The sequence below is a fragment of the Plectrocnemia conspersa genome, unplaced genomic scaffold (genome assembly GCF_051122295.1).
Source record: "Plectrocnemia conspersa isolate PC_06_02 unplaced genomic scaffold, ASM5112229v1 ptg000009l, whole genome shotgun sequence".
NCBI lineage: Eukaryota > Metazoa > Arthropoda > Insecta > Trichoptera > Polycentropodidae > Plectrocnemia > Plectrocnemia conspersa.
The window spans coordinates 1,130,160-1,153,034 of record NW_028277173.1 but is presented as its reverse complement, the minus strand read 5'-3'; the positions used below and the strand labels follow the sequence as shown (position 1 = coordinate 1,153,034).

The 22,875-nt window shown below is 31.3% G+C and overlaps 4 protein-coding genes across 5 annotated transcripts in view; 1 reads left to right on the top strand and 3 right to left on the bottom strand.

The window, feature by feature from the left end:
- Nucleotides 1-4,467, top strand: part of LOC148231469 (coactosin-like protein) — a 32,987-nt gene extending 28,520 nt beyond the window's left edge. Inside the window, exons 2-5 of the mRNA XM_088192794.1 lie at nt 1,123-1,205; nt 1,381-1,491; nt 1,553-1,682; nt 3,904-4,467. Coding sequence (XP_088048920.1) covers nt 1,123-1,205; nt 1,381-1,491; nt 1,553-1,682; nt 3,904-4,020 — 441 coding nt within the window. The 3' untranslated portion in view covers nt 4,021-4,467. The remainder of the gene's footprint in view (nt 1-1,122; nt 1,206-1,380; nt 1,492-1,552; nt 1,683-3,903) is intronic.
- On the bottom strand, nt 1,326-3,508 carry Orc5 (origin recognition complex subunit 5). 2 transcript variants are annotated; one of them, XM_088192792.1, is made up of 3 exons: nt 3,467-3,508; nt 2,091-3,285; nt 1,326-1,940 (listed from the first exon to the last, which is right to left on the bottom strand). In XM_088192792.1, exons 2-3 carry the CDS (start codon nt 3,254-3,256, stop codon nt 1,688-1,690), a joined length of 1,419 nt encoding a protein of 472 aa, XP_088048918.1. In that variant the 5' UTR covers nt 3,257-3,285; nt 3,467-3,508; the 3' UTR covers nt 1,326-1,687. The 2 variants fall into 2 exon arrangements, with proteins under 2 accessions (XP_088048918.1, XP_088048919.1); XM_088192793.1 differs by having other exon boundaries at nt 2,091-3,508.
- On the bottom strand, nt 4,455-13,488 carry grsm (probable aminopeptidase NPEPL1 granny smith protein). The gene is made up of 11 exons (XM_088192790.1): nt 13,422-13,488; nt 12,946-13,111; nt 9,109-9,282; nt 8,845-9,034; nt 8,607-8,779; nt 8,401-8,502; nt 8,208-8,330; nt 7,839-8,141; nt 7,459-7,635; nt 5,052-5,162; nt 4,455-4,984 (listed from the first exon to the last, which is right to left on the bottom strand). The coding sequence occupies exons 2-11, from the start codon at nt 13,096-13,098 to the stop codon at nt 4,841-4,843; spliced, it is 1,650 nt and encodes a 549-aa protein (XP_088048916.1). The 5' UTR covers nt 13,099-13,111; nt 13,422-13,488; the 3' UTR covers nt 4,455-4,840.
- A 1,392-nt stretch (nt 13,489-14,880) lies between these two features.
- LOC148231467 (gustatory receptor for sugar taste 64f-like) lies at nt 14,881-17,628 on the bottom strand. The gene is made up of 10 exons (XM_088193596.1): nt 17,534-17,628; nt 17,228-17,346; nt 16,603-16,691; nt 16,494-16,533; nt 16,285-16,433; nt 15,989-16,111; nt 15,768-15,922; nt 15,228-15,390; nt 15,062-15,151; nt 14,881-15,003 (listed from the first exon to the last, which is right to left on the bottom strand). Exons 1-10 carry the CDS (start codon nt 17,614-17,616, stop codon nt 14,881-14,883), a joined length of 1,134 nt encoding a protein of 377 aa, XP_088049722.1. The 5' UTR covers nt 17,617-17,628.
- Nucleotides 17,629-22,875: the final 5,247 nt, after the last annotated feature.

The window sequence follows — 22,875 nt, the reverse complement described above, 5'->3', positions numbered from 1 at the left end:
ACTTGGAAAGTCTAAAATTAATTAATATTTGTATTAAAATAATACGTTAGTTATCCCTGCCGCGTTGAGTTAGTGAGGATATTATATGTATATATAAAATACACTCAAATTGGAAGTTATAGACTGACATTTTTAAATAAAAAAATAGCATTTATCGCAAAATTTCACGTCTATATATAGATATTCAAATGTCTTGCAATGGACGTCATTTGGTTTGTTTTGACTAATTACACCTACCTAACAGATGTCACACTGTTTAAACAAAACGATAACGGATTTGAATTTTATTTGAATAAATTAGTGCGCATGCGCGCTGCGCTGCCGTGGCGATAGTGCGCGGTACACTCCTACGATTCAAATTATCGATTGGAAAATGTTTATCCCTGCGTGAAATTTATTTTCGAGTAACTAGAATATGTTATTGTCGCAAGGAGAGAAAGGACGAGACGGCGAAGAGCGTCAAAGTTATTTTCAGGCCGGGATTCGCGTGGATGAATCACCGAATGTTTTTGTGCGTCATGAGCGATTCCGAGAACGTCACTCCTTTATATCATAAATTAAAATAAACAGCGAGATAGGGAAGCTCGCGACGGCGAAAATCGATCGCAAAAGTCCGCTTGCAATTTGCGTCTTTCGACGGAGGGTGGCCATTTCGCTTGGAAATAATTGGCCCTAACGCCGCTAAATCTGGCCTTTCTATGCATTGTAAAAAATATTTTTAGAGGGGGTGGGTTTATGTTATATTTATGGTTTTTAGTGTAATATAATAATATTTATGCAATAAAATCTTTAGAATTACTGAAAAATTATGGTTTTTAGACATTTTTTATAACTGTAAATGGAAGGGTAAATATAAGTTTTTTTGGATATTAAATATGTTTTTAATAACATTTATTACATAATAGATAGAAGGGGGGGTGGTCGCTATTAGGTATCTTGTAGTCCAGTGAAGATTTGGTGGAAACATACTATTTTTTATTGTCTAATAAAGATCTTGTTAGATTATCTGCATAACAGTGGTTCGAAAATCAGTACAATTAGGCATAACGTGATGATAATTTGTTCGATTCAGTATTTTAAATAATTAAGCAAACTTAATTCAATTTGTTTAATCTTTCTCAGGTAGCAATGGCGACCGGAATCGAAAGAGAAGCGGTTCGAGCTGCATATGACGACGTAAGATCGGACAACTCGCAAACAGAATGGTAAGCCCATATACATAAATATGTATGATATATGCTTTCTTATCACTATTGATAAAATAATCTATGTAGAGTAATAATACACATTGTGCAGGATGTGGTGTATATAATAAAAATGCTCTATTTGATAATTTCACTTTGATTTATTACAAAAAAATAATTTATTAAATAAAACCAGGGCCGTTTTCAAACACGAAGGCGCATGCATCGTCTGCAGCGCGAAAGGCTCCGGATTCGAAGAGTTCAGGGAGCAGTTCACAGAAGACGAAAGAGCCTTCGGATATATTAGGTATTTCGAATTTGATCAACGTCGCCTTATATACGATTCTATTTTACGTTTCTGTCGATAGTTTACAAATGGGCGACGAGCTGTCGAAGCGCCGAAAGTTCCTGTTCCTCACTTGGGTCGGCCCCGGAGTGTCGGTGATCAAGCGCGCCAAGATGTCCACCGACAAGGCGATGGTTAAAGAAATTATTTCAGTAAGTCATATGAAATCGTATAGATATTTCCTGATGTTGAATCCGACCATCCGGGATATTGCAGAGATGAATTCGTAGCTCACTGTGCATTTGTATTTGGACGCGTCTGCAGTGGCGCTGAGGAGACGCAGATTTACGAGACTTGATATCTGGACTAGCATGTTTGCTGTTAATCCCACTCGCTCATCTATTATAGCATAGAATATTGCCAATAGACGGTCTAAGGTGAAGGGCTTCGGCCCTATCTGCGTGTTCAATCTGAAATTGGTGTAAATAAGTTAAAAACAGATCAAGACGAGGGTGAGACAATCTAGATAGATCGCAATAAAATAATATAGTACTACATTTTTGTCAAAGTTATTTGATTAAGATCTTATGGTAAATCTGTAAAAGTCAAAATAAATATACTTCTCGCTGATCTTCGCTTCTGCATTGACTTGCTGCATTCTCTTCCGCTGTTTTCCATGATTCTTCATGAACAACCTCTTATCTTCTTTAGCAGGATTGAAACTGGCCAAGTAAGCCGCTATCAAAAGATATTTGGCATAGAATGGCAGTTCAAAGTTTTGCGCATAAGTCTTTATAGAAGTTAATTCATCAGTTAATGTCTTTTCGCTTTCGCCTTTATTGATGTCTAATCTTAGCATTTTGAGTGCCATTTGCTCTTCGCTCTGCTTACTTTTATTGCTGTTCAATCTCAGATACAATACCTCTAAGTTTGCCTTTAAGACAGGACCGATATTTCTCCATAATTTAGTAACATCGTCGGCGTTCGTAGATCCGTCCAGGATCGGTTCACAGTATCTTATATAATTAATCCTAGCCATGTAATTGAGTTCGATTAGATCTCTACAAGATCTATAAAAGACGCTCAAGAATGCGTTTAAATAATTTGCGAATACGTCCGATCTTTGAATGGCGTCGCTCGACTTGGCGTTGGTTGGATATTTTCTTAATACATAACTAGCGCATTCGGATTTGTTCAACATAATGATTTTAAAGAGTTCTTCTTTCGTGTATTGCGGGAAGAATATCTTGATCGGTTCTCTCAGTCCGGTTTTAGTGAAGAACTTTTCGAATATCACGTTGGATATTAAGATGGAGCATACGTTGAAGGTGCAGAATTCGTTCAAACGCAAAAACACGGGGAGTATGTTATGTTCTAATTCTCTGAGACGCTCGGCTTTATCTACAACTATTATAATAGGTTCGTAATCATCTTTAGATCCGAATATATTATTCAAATTCGCTATGAAATCTTTCATGTTATCGCATTTGTAAAGCGGAGTGAATTTATTATCAGAGCTGTAAACATGTCCAGCTAATTCATTCAGTATAGTTTCGTATAAAATCTTCTGTGCGTAGCATTCGACTGCGTTCACGATTACGTATCTGTAGTTTAAATGTTCCAAAACGGCTGACGCGCACGCAGTCTTTCCCGTGGCGGTACTACCGTGCAGAAACAGACACGGAGGCACCGATTCGTCTTTGTCTCCGATGAAGCTCAAAATCTGCTCCACCTGCGGACGGCGACACGGTAAAGTCTCTGCGAAACGGTTGAGAAAGTCGTCCATCTTTATTTTCAAATTGTTAATATCTGAATCTGAAAATGATAAATATCAAATGTGAACGTTTTCAAGGTTAGTGTAACAGTAGTCGTTAATGCTCGGTAACTGTGCCGTTTCGACCGCAAAGGTGTCGTATGTCGCGCTTTGTGCGGTAATGTGTGTTCAATGCAATTTGTTACTCAAAAGCGTTAAAATAATGTTAGAGAGTTATATTACGAGTTTCGAAGATGTTACGCGAGCCATCCGTCGCCGACAACTGTCAAACTTCGTTAAACGGCGGAACTAGTGATGTGCCATAATGGTCATTGTAACTAAATTACATCTCTGTTACTTTCCAATTTTTTATTTCATTATTATAATATTTTATTTATACTATTATTAACTCTTTTGCTCCGCGTGAATTAAATTCTTTGCGTGGTCACGGGCGACGCGTATTCCGCGTCATTCGTTGTACAAAAAGTTGAAGTTTTATCTTGTGGAACTTTCAGATGAAAGAGTGACGAGTACATTACGTTCGTTCTTATGTACTTTTGTAGATGGGAAAAATGTTGTTACCTGTTATTTTTCTTATGGTTATAATTTAAACAGCTGGATATTTGGCAACACTCTCATGACATTATATATAAAACATCATGTTTACTTTCTCATTACAGAATTTCGCTGTGGAGCTGCAGTTAGAATCTATCTACGAGTTCGAAATCTTGCTGTTCAAAGATGCGCTGAACAGAGCAGGCGGCGCCAATTACGGCACCGGCGTTAGGGATTTATAAGTGTACAGTGTCTTTAGAAATGGGGGCCCAAGATTGTGCAATAAGTCCTCATCGTTACCCTAAATATATATATATAAATGAAAGTAATACGATAAACACCACGCCAATATTTAATAATTTTTTTGTAATAATTGCAAGAGCGTATTTTTATTAATATTTTATATATTTAATTAAATTAACACGGAATGAACTGAAACTTATATAAAGTATTATCATTTTTGATTTTGCTACGTGAGAATTGTTTATTATTATTATTATTAATTACAATATTTAGTGCAAAGTGTATACTTGTGTATAAAAAATATATTATATTTTGATATGTACCCTGTATCAATACAGCTGCCATTATTGTGTAGTTTATGTTCCAATGTTTAATAGCGCTGATAATTTATCTATAAATTGTATCAAATTATTCCAAGATTAAATAAATAGCATTTTTCATACAAACGTTCCTTTATTAGAAAACAAATAATCACATGTACAATATATTAACCAGTTTAGAATACAATTAATATAATATAATAATGATTGATTTCTACACAACGTGAAATAAAATGAAACAAATATATAATATTAATAGAAAATGATCAACATACCAAAACTGTACTGTATTTTTTCAAGTTCCAAAGGCAATGAAACTTTTTTTAATAGAGATAAGATATTTTATTTTAGAAAATTTGCAAAAATATATTGCAAAATACGAACACTGAGCTCGATGATATTGAATATTCATATATAATAAACACATTGGTTATATCATTTACTAAATAATGATTACATTTTATTGCGATAATTTGGCAAATCAGTTCATTGTCCGCGTTTAATTGCGGCACGCTTTCTTAGCGGGCGATCCTTTAGAAGATACCGAGAAATCAGGAGCCATGTCCTGCAATAGCTTCCTGTTTGAATATCTTCCGAAGAGGACGTTAAGCAATGCTACTCCGTATCCGGTAGCTCTCTCACCCTATAATTATAATAGATTTAATATTATACACTTAATACGCATATTATTTAAATAATTATATACTCACACAATGCGACGGAGCGGCCATGTCGATGTGCAACCAAACACCTGGATAATCCCAACCTAATTGAGCTCCAACGAACAGACCGGCGCAAGATACCTGGGCGTTGTTACGATCCTGATAACAATAAAAGTGATCATCAATTTGCTGACTATGTTTATTTATTTGAATTAAGATAATCGAGTGATGATGATCAAAAAATAATACATGGTATATAAGAAAAAATATAAAATATAATATAATAATAAGAATCAGACCAGCTCCTCGTAGCTGATATCTAATAGATCAATGTGCAATGCCAGCGTATTAAGGAGCTATCTATGGATAATTATTTCGAATAATTTAAATAGTTAATGGTCAGAGCAAATATTGAATGGTTGTTATTTAACAGGGAATTATTTTGAGAGATGTGCATTTAAATAAATACTTTGTCACATAAAACGAATTGTTTGTGCATTATTGTAAGGTAAATCTTCGGATTTTTTCTTCACAAAAGGATTTGTCGTAGAGTTATTTATAAGGTGTTCTATGTTTTGACCAATGTTCACACGCATCTAATCTGTTCATAGTAATCCACAAACAATTTGTTTTATGGAACAGTTATTTTATATATTGCTCATTTAAATTTTCCTAATAATGAATAGGCCAGTTTGGTGAGTAAAAACAGAGTAAGGTCAGTATTTCTTTTAAATTTTATCAATAGCTGTGATTATAAAAATGTGGTTATTGCTCTTTGATGTGCAATGACTTTTCTATAAACTGAATACATATATATATATTTTCATTTTTAATACTATGCACTTAGTATAAATTAAGCTTTGGTTAAAATAATGTATTTTTTTAAGTTTGGTTAATTCGTTTAGGTTAGGTTTTGGTTTGAACAGCATATGTATGTTTGGAACTGTCAACATGATAATATTTTTTTCTCATGTGCATTATATTTGTTCAACGTTGAAATATTTTTTTAACCCTTTGAACTGTCGAGGTGGGCTTGACATTTTTAAAATCTATTTTGATATTTTTTTATTGGAAACATGAGGTAAAGGTTTAAAAAGGGACCAATTTCTCATTCTATGACTAACCATTCATTTAACATCATTATTAAAAAATAGAATTACTCGGCAGATGCAGTGGATACTTGATACAATAGTCTGTGTCGTGACGTATCGCCGTAAACATCTTGTGTATTTCTACAGTATTTTTTTATTATTAGGACTATATTTACATTTGAATAGATTCATCATTTATTATATAATATTAGTGGATTTTTTTAAATTTATAGTCTAGAAAGATGTCTCAAACTAGCAAAAATTAATTTGAATATAATGAAGATGATGAAATTAGATTTCTTAGGATAATCATATGTATATGGGGGAATTATTTATGTTCCGATAAATATGGAAGCGTTTTGGTTACGGGCTTTTAATTCCAGAAATAATTTTTGGTAAAATATTTTATTTCTGTAAAAATGTTTTAAAAGTATTCTGGGTATTTTATTTAGAATCAGAATTTGAGGACCAGAACCGCAAAAGTTGCAAAGGAAGATAAAAACGACATATTATAGCGAAACTAAATTAAAAAAAAAAATTTTTCAAGTAAATCTGTAATATACACATTAAAGTCATCATAATTCATAACCCCTTTCTATTACTTCTAAAATAATTAATGACAAATTCACTGAAAATGTCTTGGCGTTGCTGAAAAACTTTTGAAAAAGTCTTTGGAGTGCAAAGGGTAAATGTGTTGAATAATTTATTTTTCGTGAAATATATATTTGAAATATAGTTAAAATAAAATAAAATGATTTTTTTAAATGGTTGCATAAAAAAACTGTAACCCCATTGGAAAAATTATAGAAAAAAACAAGGTCAATTTTTTGTATAAAAAAATACTTTTTTGGGATTTTTATTTACAGAAATGTACCTAATATGCGGCTTTTACCGGATGGAACTTTGATACTTGATAGTTAGCATAGCACCACGTTAAAATTTGACAGTTGCTAAACATCCATTTACTGTTCGAAACCAAACCTAACTTAAACGAATATAATAGAAGTTAATTTGTTTAGGTTAGGTTTGGGTTTGAACAGCACAGGAAACGCTGTGGGAAATAATAACTGGCGCCGTGCTAACTGACAAGTATTGGAACTTTGAAAATAGGAAATGATGACGCTTTGATACCAAAAACAAGACGTAAGCGCTTAGTTTCATTGACCAAGTACAAGAAGAAGGAAGCGACTGAATGGAAGGTGAAAAAGATTCCTTGGAAGCAAAACAGAGTATGGCGTCGACTGAGCAGTGCTCTTAATGCTATTAATGAATCCTTAATTTTTCAACCTTTGTAATAGCTACGATGACAAGGTAGCATCAAATATTTGAGATACATAAGTACAATTTAGTCAAATATTACTTACTCCGACACTGTTTTTCATATCGGCCAAAGCAGATGAAAACTCAGAGAAGTGTAGCTCCGGAGTGTACGGCACTGGGAATGCCATATCTCCAGCGGTGCGTCCGGCTTGGCACACTGCATCTTCCCATTCACCGTTGTTGCTTAGAATTGCCGCGTGATGTTTGCCTACAGCTATACTCTGAAATAAATATTACATAAATAATTATAGCGGCAACAAAGTTATTCCATTAAGCTGTGGACACAGAAGAGAGAATATATAGAAATGCCTTTGGAGCACGAAAGTATACTCTTAATCAATGTTAGTTGCAATGGTTAGAAAGTTCGATTTGTTGTAAAATATAAACTTATACATTTTAAAGGTCAGTAATATGTTATTAGTACCTGTGCTCCGGTAAGAGTGGCCATATCGACGATTATGTTGCAGCCGAGATCTCTCTGAGCGTAAGCGACTCCATCCGCAAGGACCAGCCTTCCTTCTGCGTCAGTGTTGTTGATTTCCACAGTGCGACCGGAATACAGTTTATGAATATCGTCCGGTCTGGTCGAATCCGGTCCGACGCTATTTTCTGCCAGGCAGAAAATAGCATGAAGATTTTGAGTGAATCCACCTAGCATTGCGGCTTTGAACGCTCCCAGGATGGCAGCTGCGCCGCCACAATCTCGTTTCATGCCAGGCATGCCAGTCTGAATGTTAATTTATTATTATATCTCATCAGTAATTATAATCATACAATTGAGACGAAAAAGAACCTTAGTTTTAATGCTGAGACCGCCGGTGTCGTAAACGATTCCTTTGCCGACCCACGCTATTGTCTCGGTTGCTCCTTCAGGAGTCCAGCTGAGTACAGCTAAAGCTGGAGGAACGGCTGCAGCCTGTGAACGATTATATACTATTATTCTAATACATATTACAATAACACTATATCGAAATCGAAAGCCGAACCTTTCCGACTCCGTAAATACCGCCAAAGCCACGCTCCAGCAATTCTTCGCCTCTGATTATGGTCGGCGTAAGATTGAACTCGGATGCCACGTCTTTAACGTGCTAGAGAAATAAGATATTTATTAAGATTATATTTTTATTTATAAATATAATTATATATTATATTTTATATTATAAATATAATTATATATTATATTATAAATCACCTCCAAGAAATGGTCGACGTTCATCTCGTTCGTCGGCGTATCGACGATCAGAGCACTCAGGCGGACGGCATCGGTGACGTGATTGAGAATCAGTAAATCTTCGTCAGTTATAGTCGTGCTACTTGGCGAAGCTCCTTCTTCGACCTTCCACGCCTTTTCGTCAGAATTTCCGTCTATTAACGGATACATATATCAATTGAAGAATTTATTATTAAGATTCATCGATGATTAGGCATACTTGGCGTGGCAACGCTCGGCGGTAGAAGCATAAAATCGACAGTGACCCTCGGCTGAGGCAACGGATTTACTTCGGTCGGATTCCAGCAGCTTCTCCTGGCTCCCCGTAAATTGGATCTCCTCCAAAATAAAGGATAAGACCTGGCGATAGCGCACGCTGAAGCGTACAGCTCCGTTTTTTCGCAAACCATCTGAAAGCATAACAAGAGAGATAAGTATGGAGATAAACATGAGTGTGCACAGTCAGCAGTATAATTTTATTTACAAGAATGGAGTGGTCGTCTGAGTGCGAATGTTGGTTGATCATGTGAGCCAGAGCGATCGGTCTAGCAGGAGCAGCGTGCCGAGAGCAGCGAGATGGAAGTGCAGCCACTGCTGTCTTCAAAACTAACGGAACGCTGACTCCTGGATGTAGATTCTCCATAGCCACGTTCCAAATCTGCAATAGAAGCGAATAATATAAATGATCTAGCTGCATATATTACAAACAACAGTAGTTCAAATTTAAAAATAATTTGTTATTCAATTTACTTCGCTGACATTTTAAATGAGCAATATATAAAATAATTGTTCCATAAAACGATTTTTTTGTGCATTACAATAATAAAAAATGGGCATTAAATAAATATATCTATATTCAATAAAAAATATTAGATTGAGCAACATTTTATTTGTAGTGTGCAGTAAAACGAATGATTTGTGCATTAATATAAATAAGCTGTGCATTATTGTTTCGTTGGTGTAGCTGACGACCGAAGTTAAGCACATACTTTATTACTATACCGCATGGTTTCACAGCTAATGTCGTTGGCCATAATGCAACAAGTATTTTATTTACCCTATTGGACAGATTAAGTGCATTGGGCAAAACATCCAATGAATAACTCTCTGCAACGAATCTATTTAAAAAGAGGATTATATAAATTGGCAGTAAGATTTACCTTGCATAAACCGTTTAATAATGTCCAACAACACCTGCTGTGTCACCAAGCGGTCAGCCATTCAAATACTGACCACACTTAATGCTGCTTAACTTTAGTCGTTGGCTACACCAACGGAATGTTAACACACACACACACCTTATTTATTTTAATGCACACAACAAATAAAATATTGCTCAATTTAATAGTTTTTATTGAACATAAATATATTTATTTAATGCTTATTTTTTATGATTGTAATGCACAAACAATTCGATTTATGTAGCAAAGTATTTGTTCAAATGCACATATATCTTAAAATAATTCTCTGTTGAATCGCACTATTTTAATTGTTGAATAATGTATAGTAATCCCCTGCAATTTAGGTGGTTCTATAGCTGGCGACGTAAGTTGAGTTGGAATTTTAGGCTAATTATAACATGTGTGTTTCATAAACACACGTTAAGTAAAATTTAATTGATTTCAACAAAAAAAAGAAAACAACAATAGTTTTAGTTCAAATTATTATTTTAAATAATCAAGCAGTGAATTCTGTCATTGTCTAATTTAATAGTTGCTACTCTATCTTTATTCGAATTTTTCATTACTGAAATAATTAAAAGGTATCAACTAGGGTTCTCAATAGAATATTCGATAATACTACCTCGAATGAAGTTTAAAAAAAATCTTAGCAACACAAGTGGTCGTTTTTTTCCTCAATATACCCGAGTGATTAGTGCTGCTCCAAAATTCATGGTCCTTTATGTGTCTTTATTTTGTTTCGAGAGATAATGAGTCGCATCTTCTCAACAAAAAAAATGCTTATACGCTTTCGAAAAATATTTGTGAATAGATTATTTATCGGTAGTATCTATGACCGAAATTCGCAGAATTGTTTCTAACATTTTGTTTCGTTCAAGGAACGAAAGCCCACCATTTATTATTGTTAAACATATCTCAACAACAGGTGTCTGTCGCAAATTTTTGTGAAGTTTGTGTTACGTTTATGTATTTGTTGTTTTAAGATGCAAAGATTTTATTTCAATCATTTCAATAATTCGATCGTGATTAATTTATTTCTTATTTAATTTATATGCAAATCTGCACAAAACAAACGCCGATACGGATCTGATCTTTATGTGTAGCAAATTTGTTCCATACATTATTAGCTATTGTATATAAAATGTTCCTTCAATTTTACTGAATTAATACAATCGCTGCTGATTCTGGTGATATGTAAAAGCTGAAATAACAAAAAAGTATGTAATAATAATTTAAGCATATTCCGTTTGACGCCCTCACTGATCAGTAATTTGTACAGCATTATGCTATGCATATTTTATAAAATTGAAAAAGTTTACCGATTATAAAAATAATTAATGAATAATTAAAATATTTATTCTTTAATAACAAGCAATTAATTGACCTTTTTCACTAATTGGTTAAATCAATTAATATCGGTAAAAGTCAAGAAAAAAATTACGAATATATTCAAATACTTCATCAATATCTTATTCAATATTTGAATAGTTAAAAACTAAGATAACTAAGAATCCTAGTATCAACTCAATGAAAATATTGGTATTTTGGTAGTAAAACATACCAAACTTTTTTGGGCTTTCTAAGAATGTAGTTTTTACATTGTTATTATATAATACTGTCGGGTTCGAAACGCTCGTGATTTTTAATTAAACGTATGTATTTAGTTGACATGAAAATTATTATAGATTTATCTCAGTTGTTGTCACCATAACACATTACATACACGTGTAACATATTAATCAAATTATCATTATATACACGCAGAGCTGACTCGTGACGTGTGCGAAGTGTACGTATATTTTATGTAATTCTCCGTTATACTTTATGCATCACATTCCATAATAAAAGTTTCAAATTATTCATTGGATGCGACAGAAATGAACATTTTATCGAGCAATTGGGGATAATCGACTAAATTAAATAAAAAAATTGTAAAAGTTTAAAAGAAAAAAAGTCATAGATAGAGAAAATTAAAACGGAATTAAAATTGTTATATCGCAAAATTGAAGAAATTAATACACCTGAATAAATTGTAAAATGGATTTACAACTCTAACCACAAATAATTATTTCCAAGTGTATTAATCGCATTAAGAATACTAATGACTTTGCATGTTTCAATTGCCAAGAGAGAGAGAGAGAGAACTTTTTCAAAATAAAAACCTATTAAGTACTATCTACGATCGAGCATGACTCAGTAAAAATTTGGCAATAATTTCAATAGAAAATGAAATTGCCCAATCTCTCAAAATTGATGTTTTGCAGACGAATTTTGCTAAAATAAAAGCCATTCGAATTAATTTTTCCAAAAGTTAAAACTTTTTTTAATTTTTATAATTTTACAAATTTCTGTAAGTTCTCTATTTTATTTTTTGTCTTGTATATTTTTATTTTGTATTGCATTGTGTATTTAAATATATTTTTTTAGGTTCCCTGAATTACTCGAATTTTATGTAATTATCATTATATACACATGTAGCACATTATGTACGTTATTACGTTTTAACTATAAATATAGAATAATTGAATAAATAATATAGAGAATCAGTCGCTAAAACTATAGGATCATACAGTCGTATTATTCACGGAGCATCCTTACTCCTCTCGCTGTTCCATAAAAATACAATACAAATGTGTTTGAGCAAATTCATTAGACTGTTTAAAAACACTTGTAAAAAGGACTAGGAGCATTTGCAAGCCTATTGTTCAGTACCAATACTATAATCATTATCAATTGTACAGGTTTGGAATCATTGTACGCAGTTATTCTGTAGTAACAAATAATATGTTTCCGCCCTAATCATCGCATTGGCCAAACAATTGAGTACTGGAAAAGCCAATGACTTGTATTAATTTTAAATGGGTATATAAGTTCTGAAGACACTTTTACTACCCCTCCTGATGTATTGCAGCATTATCTTCTGCCCAATTGTGCCTTTTTAATTTTGCGAAATTTATATGAAAAACACTTGATTTTGCTGCTGTGGACGTTTTCAAAGGCTCATAACGAATTTTTTATCTCTTTTAATTCAATACGAATAATGTAGACTTTAGCGATAGGTACATCTAATCTCAATTGCTATATGATACTAGAATAATCGAAGATTTTTGTGATAATATATTAATAATTATAAAAATAACCTCTTCGGTGACATCGGGCTTGAGTTTGCAGCTGATGTCTTCATACTTGAGCTGTTTGAGATGATGCAATTGTCCGACGATAAGGACGGGATACTGACGAGGGTTGCAAGGGTTGATGATGTTGCTCCATTCGATCTTAACGCCACCCGGCATGATGACTGTGCTTCTGAAAATATTATATAAGTAGCATGATAAACTTTCTAGATATAGAAGACTTTTCCGTTGGGCAATAAAATGTTATTTTTTATTAAATATTCAGTCGGACGTCTTTAGTTTTACGAGACACTTGAAGGCAATAACAACACAATGGGAGAGCTACGTGAGAAACGTTCGGGTCATTGTTTGTATTTATCGGTCGAAAGTTCAATCAGATTTTTATCTGAGACGTCGGTGAAAGTCGACGGAAAAAACAAAATGGTGGACGGTGAAAGTATGCGTTTGTGTGAAAACGACAATTGTGCATGTTTCAAACTTACTCTTATACGCTATAAACGCGAGTATTTCGGCAGCATCTGGCACTCGAACCACCGCACCCAGACAACTGGCAGAATAATCGCCGAACGGTACGAAGTCAACCGCGGACGGTCAGTGTTGCCAGTGTTCAAATAATACTTGCATATTATAAACCAGTCATTTTCTTCATAAAAATGGCTTGTAATACATATGTATGATTTTTAAAATCACAATTTAAAGTATAACGATGACATTAAAAATACATTTATTGTAAGAATATGTTACTCTTTATATTTTATAATATTATACGTATAATGACCGCTTAACATTTGTAACAATTATTTATTTAATTAATGTGTCTATACAAAAACAACGATTTTGTAAAATACTTTTTTGAGCTATTTTTTATATCAAATATATTTTCAATCAGTTGTCTTGATGTGGATAAACTAACCTGACGCTGAGGATTTTTGTCACCTCAACTTCAGTCATCGTCTCAATCTGTCTCAATTCTTTTGTTAAGCCAGCACAAACTCGCAGACACACACACGACCTTATCAATCGACCGCCCACCACAAATTTAACGGTGTTATAAGTGGTTACAATTATTATCGTTAATGGTATATATTTTAAAAGTAATATTAATAATAAATATTTGTGTTAAAGGTAAATTAATAACTTACACCTAATTAATTTTAAAATATTTTTTATTTATAAATACATTCCAATACAAGATTAGAAACAAATAAGTTTAATTTTCATCTGTTATCTGTCATACAAAATTTTATTATAATTTTTATTCCGGAACAAGTTGCAATCTTGTAACGCAAGATGTTAATTTACTAAAGTGTTTGCTTTAATAGACAAACTTTTATAAATTCTATTGTCTAATGTTATGAGCTTGCGGTATGATAGTTATTTATTATGGTATATGTGGTGGTTAAGATGTTCTTGAGAGGCGCTTCTCTTGTGAGCACGCATAAGAACTGATGCTGTATCTCTCGTACCGGAGCTAGTAAGCGAAGCCCTGACGGTCGCCTGACGTATTTGATATGTGTATTTGAATACGCCAAATAGTTATTTGATTTTTATTCTTCAGTGTATGGTACCATGGCGACTCAAGCGTTTATTTCGCTTAGAAACACTTCCGCCTGGCGTAGAGCTTCAGGAGCAACACGCACGATCGCGCTCTTCTGCATATAGCTGCATTTGTACGTACAGATTATCTTATGAATATCACTATGTTACATAATATCGATCGATTGGCGTGTAGATTGAAAACGTCCTTTGCCAAGTTCGATGTTTTTTCACTATAACCATAAACTAAACAATTTAATTTTGGCTTTATCTTTAATATTGCGCTTCATGCAATGCAGCGAAGTTTTACATCACCAAACACTACGCTTTATAAATAATAAACATTTTTTTTGTAAATAAAACTATATTAGACATCAAATACATGAAAACGGAACACAGCACTAGTTAATTAATGGTTTTTAATGGCACTCCACAAGTATCGCTGACTGTGATATTAGCTGTAACGGGTGGAGGTGATGCGTTAAACTGTACCAAAACAAGTTCATAAGTCACTATTGTTCCTGCAATCTTTAAAGAAGTGTTAATATAACGCAATGTTTAGCATTAATAATTGTGTTCACCATACGGTTAAAATCAAGCCTCGGGTTACGTAGAAGAAATTTAATCCTGTTATGGCAACCACGTCGGTTACGACTTGTTCTAAGAAGCGTTGAATCTGAAAGTTATACAGAAATGTCTTATTAAATTATTAAAGGAGTTTAGTTTCATTGTAATTATGCTAACAATTATACCTCAGTTCCGTAAGAAGATGAAGGGGTAGCATATAGAACCGCAGCTGGCTTTTGGGCAGCCGAATGTATTCGGGCGGCACCCAGAGATACGGCCAAAGATCTCGACATTAGAAATCCAAACGAAAACGTAAAGTAAATAGCGTGGGACATCCCCCGAAACTTCCTACACATACATCCTTCTTTTGAGGTAGGCCTTTATGAGGTAAATAAAAAAAGCAAAGTGCAGATTGTGTTTGCTACATTACCAAAAGTATAGCTAACGAAACATAGGTAATCAGAGCGCATCGAATGTTTATTCAATCTAAAGCTTTTTTATACAGCGAATGTTTTATAAGCTATGATATAAGGCATAATCAATGTAAAATATAAAAGTAGAAGTGATGTGTTTTTATTGTTGTTAACCTCACCCGAACGTTGTACCTAAACAACCATCACTAGATTTATGTTGTTCGTGTATATTACTGGAGATTGTTACATGGGGCAAATATTATTAAATTATAAATATGAACTACAAACATTTTACGTTCTCTGGTAACTTACTTGAGACTGTTGAATAGCTGTAAGCATATGAAGTATAGATTGTTAGCAAACGACAGTAGAACTATTTCGTTTATTGCAACGTCAACTTCTTTTACTAAACGTGATAGATGGGAAAATTCTTCTCGAGCAACCTTCCAAAATATTTCAGGTAAATGCTAAAATCAATAATTATAAAGTAAATAAAATTATACATATGTTCCATTACTGATAATAGTACTAACCTTTCCTTTCATTGCTTCTAACCTATCGTTTAATAGTTCAAAGCGATCCGTAAGTCCAATACTTACGACCATAATAAACAAATCCATAAAATTCCAATTGAAAGTTGATTCCAAATTTAAGATCTTGGATATAAATGACATTATTAATTAAAAAAACATATATGGTATAATTAATATTAAGATTGAATCGATGGTTTCAGAAAAAATATACATAAACTATAACTATAATGCTTTAAAAACATATAAATATTTTAAATATTTTTTAATGTCTAATATTTTTTAATTATTGCTATTACCTGCAACACAATACCTTTCCAGAGTGCATATTCTGTAAAATAGAATATCTGCTCATACGAATTGACGAAAAACGATTCAGCCGGAGGTCGACCCTGAGTGCAGTCATATCCAACGGCAACTCCAGACAATATAGCTAATACATGTTCAACTTAAAGAAAAAAAACTTTAATGGTATGAAACGTAATATTTTATAGCTAATTTCAATTACCAAGTGCTGGAAACAAAATTGCAAAGCAGCAAATGCTGAACTTTGAACGAAGTGTTCGTCATCCGGGTTTGCTTTTCAATATCCTCGGTCGGAGTTTCTCTTGACGTGCTATGGCAGCCCCTAGAGCAGGCCAACGAGGAGCGAGACGAAGAAACAGAATCATAACCAATAAAGTGCTTCCGTAAAATACAGTGCTAACTATGAATGTATTGAAATATTATTATTTATATTATATTGTATAATATAATACATATAAGCCACACCAAAAGTCTTCAATATGGTATTTACTATTTAAAAGAATGTATTTATAAATATTATATTAACTTAAAAACAACAATAGCTGTCGGTCTCTTACTCCCGCGAGATACCGCAGCTAGAAAGCGTGCGTTTTTTAGAAAATATTTGTAGTATTGAATTGTTTTTACTAGATATTTAAAATATGTAAAATTGTATAAAAAAGTTGAAAGGGCATTTTAGCACTGCACTTTTTATCGATTTTTTTTAGTTAAGCTAGTTACTGTGCGAACTATATTTCATATAGTGCATATAATTTGAATTACCATTCCCGCACTTCTGCGTTTTGTTTACTTTTACTATTATTATAAAGAAATATAATACTTAGTGTTTTAGAGGCTTATAAAGTCACATTACTCGGCAGCAAAACCCGAAACCTAAAATTAATATGGTAAGACTTTCGGCATAACCTAACGTGTATAAATTAAATTTATAATTACTAGTTTTGTATATATCCACTCCTGTGTAAATCATTCGCATTAAACAAGCAAGCGTTATCATTGCGGAGCAAGTCATACTGATTAACGTGAACAATACTTTACAGCTAAACCAATTGAACCTAAAATTAATATTTAATAATATTCTTTAATAATTACTAAAGAAGTATGAATAATACCTAATATTTTAATGCATGTTTTATAAGCTCAGTTAGTACAATCTAAGAGCATACATTTGTATATTAAATTAAAAATATAAAAAAATAAAAAATGATTTTACAATAGTTTCAGATGTCGATTTTACTTTACTTCAAGTATGTTGAATCTGGATCTCGTATACCATCCACTGGTAAAATACCAAAGCATTGTCCGACTGTTAAAACGTTACTCATTGCTCTGTGAAAAGTGTCATCCATTTCTTTGTAAGATTTTCCATCTTCTACATCCTCTGTAGATTTCTTTTTGGGAAATATTTCTGTAAATGAAATATGATACATTAATATGAATTTAAATTATAGCATATATTTTTTTACCTACCATCAAACATGACAAATGGTTTTAGTTGTTCATTTTGCTTATCGTCGTGTTTAAAAAATGTCCTGAAATAAAATATATTATAAATAATAATATACATTTATACATGCATTTTAAAAATGGAGTTTGCATCATTGTTATGTCAACTGCAATGTTGTCAAGACGTGTGTTATATAATAAATAATAATACCAGTAATCAACAGTCAGTTTAAATTACGAATTAAAGACAAGCCTAGCATTAAATACCTAATATTTTATTATGCAATTACCAAAACAATAACTACCTAGTAGTTTTAATCAAATTACAATAAAACTTTTGTTAAAAATAAACATTAAAAAAAATCTTGCCTTAGTTCTTTAACTAGTTTGGTAAAAACATGGTAATTATGTAAAAAAATAACGTTACCCCGTTATAAAAATCTTAGGCAATAAGGAAAAAACGTGAAAACTGTTCTATAACAGCTGTTCAAGAAAAGTTGTATATAGACTTTTTTTAGCACTTTTGGTTTTTAAATATTATTATAATGATTGTTTTAAATTCATTTTCGTATTCTTACATTTTCACATCATGATATTTTTATACCTTTTTATATGTATACTGAGTTTACATCACCGTAGAATACATATTTTTTTTCACTTTAAAGATGTTGAAAATAAGAAATATAATATAACAAAAAAATAATATGCGTTTTATAAACTTAGGGTTTTTGATTTCTGCCATTAATGATAAATTCCTATTAAGTTGATCGAAAAAGATTGTCGTTTAAATGCGATCGTATCTTTTACGTTAAAATGAACTTCTTTGTACCAATTAACGCAAAGTGTTAACATAATTAATTGAATTAAGTTCGAGCAGAGTAATTCGGATTGAAAAAAGATAGCGAGAGAACAGGAAATGACCGAGCAAAGAATCAGTCAAAATTAATTAAAAATATTAATAGGAAACGACGAGCAAAATTATTCGCTTCTCGGAATTCTTGGATTTTCGTCAAAATGAACCGACTACTCAAGCATTATTTTTTTCTTGAAAATCACTTAAATCTTAATAATATTTTATTCAGTTTATTGTTTTTCTATTTTTCTATACACATAGAAATTAATTATCTTATATTGAATAATTATTCGGGATTTTATAATTACTTAACTTAATTTTATTTGTGTATTTATATAATTCATATAAAACTATATAGGTGATTTTTATGAATTACTATGGAAGATTGATAATATGGCATTTTTTCAGTTAGGTATTATATATACATATATATGTATTTATATATTAACATTTATAAGTAGCATTGGTGTTTTAAAATATGGGTGCTTATATTAATGTATATTTTAATATTAATTTAATTGAATATTTTAATATGAATTGCATATTTATGTATTTTTGATTGACAATGGTCAATGTAGGAAGATCATTATGACGCATGAGATAAATCTGTTAAGTAATAATGGTCAGAATTTTATTAAAAATAAATTTTTATTTTTAAACGTTTTATGGACATTTTACTTCATCTTTTTTTTACGATGTTTAAAATCATGTTTCTCTAAGTAAATATACATTTAATCTAATAAGGAATAGAATAATTTTTTGAAGATATTATGATAGGTTAACGGAAGTAAAAATAAAACCTTATAAACTGGAACATATAGATAATATTTTTACCTAATTTGCTTCCGGGAAAAATATATCGTATAAGCAATATATGTATATAATATTATTTTACTAAATTTGCTTCAGAGAAATAATATATTATATATAATGAAAAATATAATATATGATATGTTTAAAATAGCACCGTGTCTATACTGCAAGAATAACTTGTACGTTACAAAACAAAGTAGATTTTAAAAGCAATTAGTCGTTATCATAATGCGTTGCAACAATGAAAGCACAATCAACAACCACTAAATAAGTAGAGAATATACTTTCATAGTATTCATAAATCTATTCAAGTATTGTGGCAAATTGTCTCTTTAATTAATAAATTTAAAAAAAACTGTAAAAAAATATTTTTAGGAAATATTTTTTATCTAATAAATAAACAATTTGTCGGGACCACATATAATCGTTGCTAAAAAATAGTTGAGAAAGATTTGCTAAAAAAGTCACATTTAATTAATTAATTCGTGTTCCTTGGATTTTATTTAAATTTTTAACGTCAACCAAAATATTGTGTATTCATTAAACGGTATCTATTAACAGTTCCAAAGCATATACATAAAAACCGTGGCTCTTTAATAAAATGTGCTCAAATATCTTGGTTAAATATTGATGAACTAAAAGTTCAAATTATTGCACTTCAACAAAATCAGCAAGGCTTTTAATTTTAGAAAAAAAATGGTAAGCAATTTTATATATTTAGATAATAATTTATAAAAATTGCCAAAAGGATTGGATAAAATATACAACACAATGCTGACAATAAAATCCTCATCAACAATAACAAGATAAGTCTTTTCGGTAACAGGTACAATTTAAATTAAAATTCATGTAGTAACATTAATTGCATTATTAAACTAAAAAATCTTGAAACTTTTATAAATGCATAAAATATATTTATTTGCGAAGAATTTTAATTCTAATTTATATCATTAGTATTTTAATACACACCTTATCATTTGTGAGTTTGATGCCGAGGGGCGAGCCCTTTGCGATGCTGGATGTATTTTACTATCGTTATTTTTCATATTGCGTTTCGGTTGAAGGTTGTTGTTAAATGCTTTCACTTTAATATTAATAAATATTTTATTATTAGCCACTTTATTCAATTTTGTCCTACTATATTATAAGTGTACTGCTAGTGATAGTTAGCGTACCTTTGGCCGTTCGCTTAATAACAAATGTACGTGTGGATAATGAAGTGTTGTGTCCGATTTATCGCTTCAATCAGCGAACTATTTTCGAGAACAATAATTGTAATCTGACAATTAATCTCAGTCTGAACTGTCGTTTAATGTCGCTCAAACGTGGAAATTGGACAAATAAAGCCCTTCTTGGAAAACGAAGGGTCTTAGATTAAATACATATATGTCAATATGAAAATACGAATTATTAATGTGATTACAATAATAAACGTTTTTCAACCAGTAAATATTTTAGTAAGTACATTTTTTTTACAAAAAATATATTATATATTTAATATTTATGAGCTGATTTAAGATAATAAATTTTTGATCACAGTTTTATTTTAATAAGACCCTCAAAAACATATTTCACTAGCACTTTTAAACTATTGTACTTCATATTTTTATTATTTTTACTGTTAAGTGTGACGCGTAACAATTTGCGTTAGTTGGAACTATGATGACACGGGTTTGTCATAAATATTCAATGAACTAATCTATACGTTTTATTATGCTGTACACTACCTAGAATATTGAGTGTTTATTTTTATAATTTATACAATAATATACATATATACGTGAGTGTTTCGGCTTAGCTCCGCTTGGTGCAAGTCCAGCTAAATTCTTTTGGTTCCAAGTAGAAAGCGAAGTGACAGTTTTGTAGGGGAATTTTTCTGACAGTGTAGGGGAATTTAACTGACAGTAACAACGAATGTATGCTCTTTATATAAATATTTATTATTCAATTGTAAATTATATACATTTCCTAAGCTTTTATTTTTAGAATATAAAATAATAATATAATAACACGCAACTCTTAAATAATAAAGTGAATTTTGCCTTATTTTGTAAAATGCAATTTCGAGAAACGCAGGAAAATAAAAATTGAAAAAGTGACTTAATTCACATATTTTTGACAGTGAAATATTTCATAGGAGGAGTAGTAAATAATTTCGAATATGTGTATTCCATAACATTATATATATATTACATGCTAATAATACGATTAAGATCACAATTACCGTAAAAGCATGGGGTGGCGTGTATTTGTATTGAACATGCATAAATAACATAATTTGTCATTTTTTGTTTGTAGTTTCAAAACGTTCATAAGTAGTAATTATACAACATTTTAATTCGAAAACACAATTAAATTATTTATTGGAAACCACTATATTTACAATAAAAGTAATAAAGATCAAAGATGATAATTTTAGCATCTTAAATATGTTATAATAAATTTATGTGGTATATATTTTATTACACATATAGATTGTCTATTTTTTATTATATTTAATAAATCTTAAAATAAAACTATATTGAGGCTTTAAGAGCCCATATCTATAGATCGTCATTAGTTTTTCAAAATCTTGAGAAAAAAAAAGCTGCTATGTAGTGATCAAGCACGGATATTGAAACTAAGTACTTGCTAGTTGCGGAACGGTTTTTAATTCTCTTGAATTATGTACCTTTTTTTGTCTTTTATTGGCATTTTAAGATGCAATTTTCTGTTTTTATGTGGATTTTTTCGATTTTTAATTACAAAAAATATAAAATTTCGGCCGTACAAATCTGTACAAAAACGCCTCATATAAGTTGCGCCCCGCCCATATATTATTAACAAATTATATTCAAAGTATCAGCTGATGTACATACATTCAAATAGCATACAACTGTACTACTTTATCATAAATTATCTTTCGCAAATAATTTTAAATTTATAGTAATTCATATTAACTACAAGCATTTTTTTTTGTGATTCAAATAAACTACATAATGGTTGTTTATTGTATTATGATTATTCTGCAAATTAACGTATTTAAGATCTAAAAAAATAATAGATCAACGCTGAAAAGCACCGGTGGAAACAACTGTATAGTAACCACAGAACAAAGAATATAATAGTTTTAAGCTTTTACTATGCTTATATTAAAAATGTTTCAATAAGTTTTAGTACAACCCTTTTTAATGAATGTAAAATTATTGCATGTGTATATTGAAAGCATTAGAATATATTTCACAGTCTGAAGCATTAATAACAATGGTGTTTTTAGAATCCCAGTGCAGTTGAAATGATGGCAGAAATAATATATAAGTAAGCTCAATATAAAAAGTTGATGTGGTATCATTTATAAGCTCAAATAAAAATATAGTATTTTCAAATAGCATCAGCTATCTCTAAGAAATTATTTTAAGTGTTCTCTGATTCTTAATAGACTCTGATTCTATACACGCAGTTGTATGTAAGCTAAGCAAGCATTTTTTTTTAC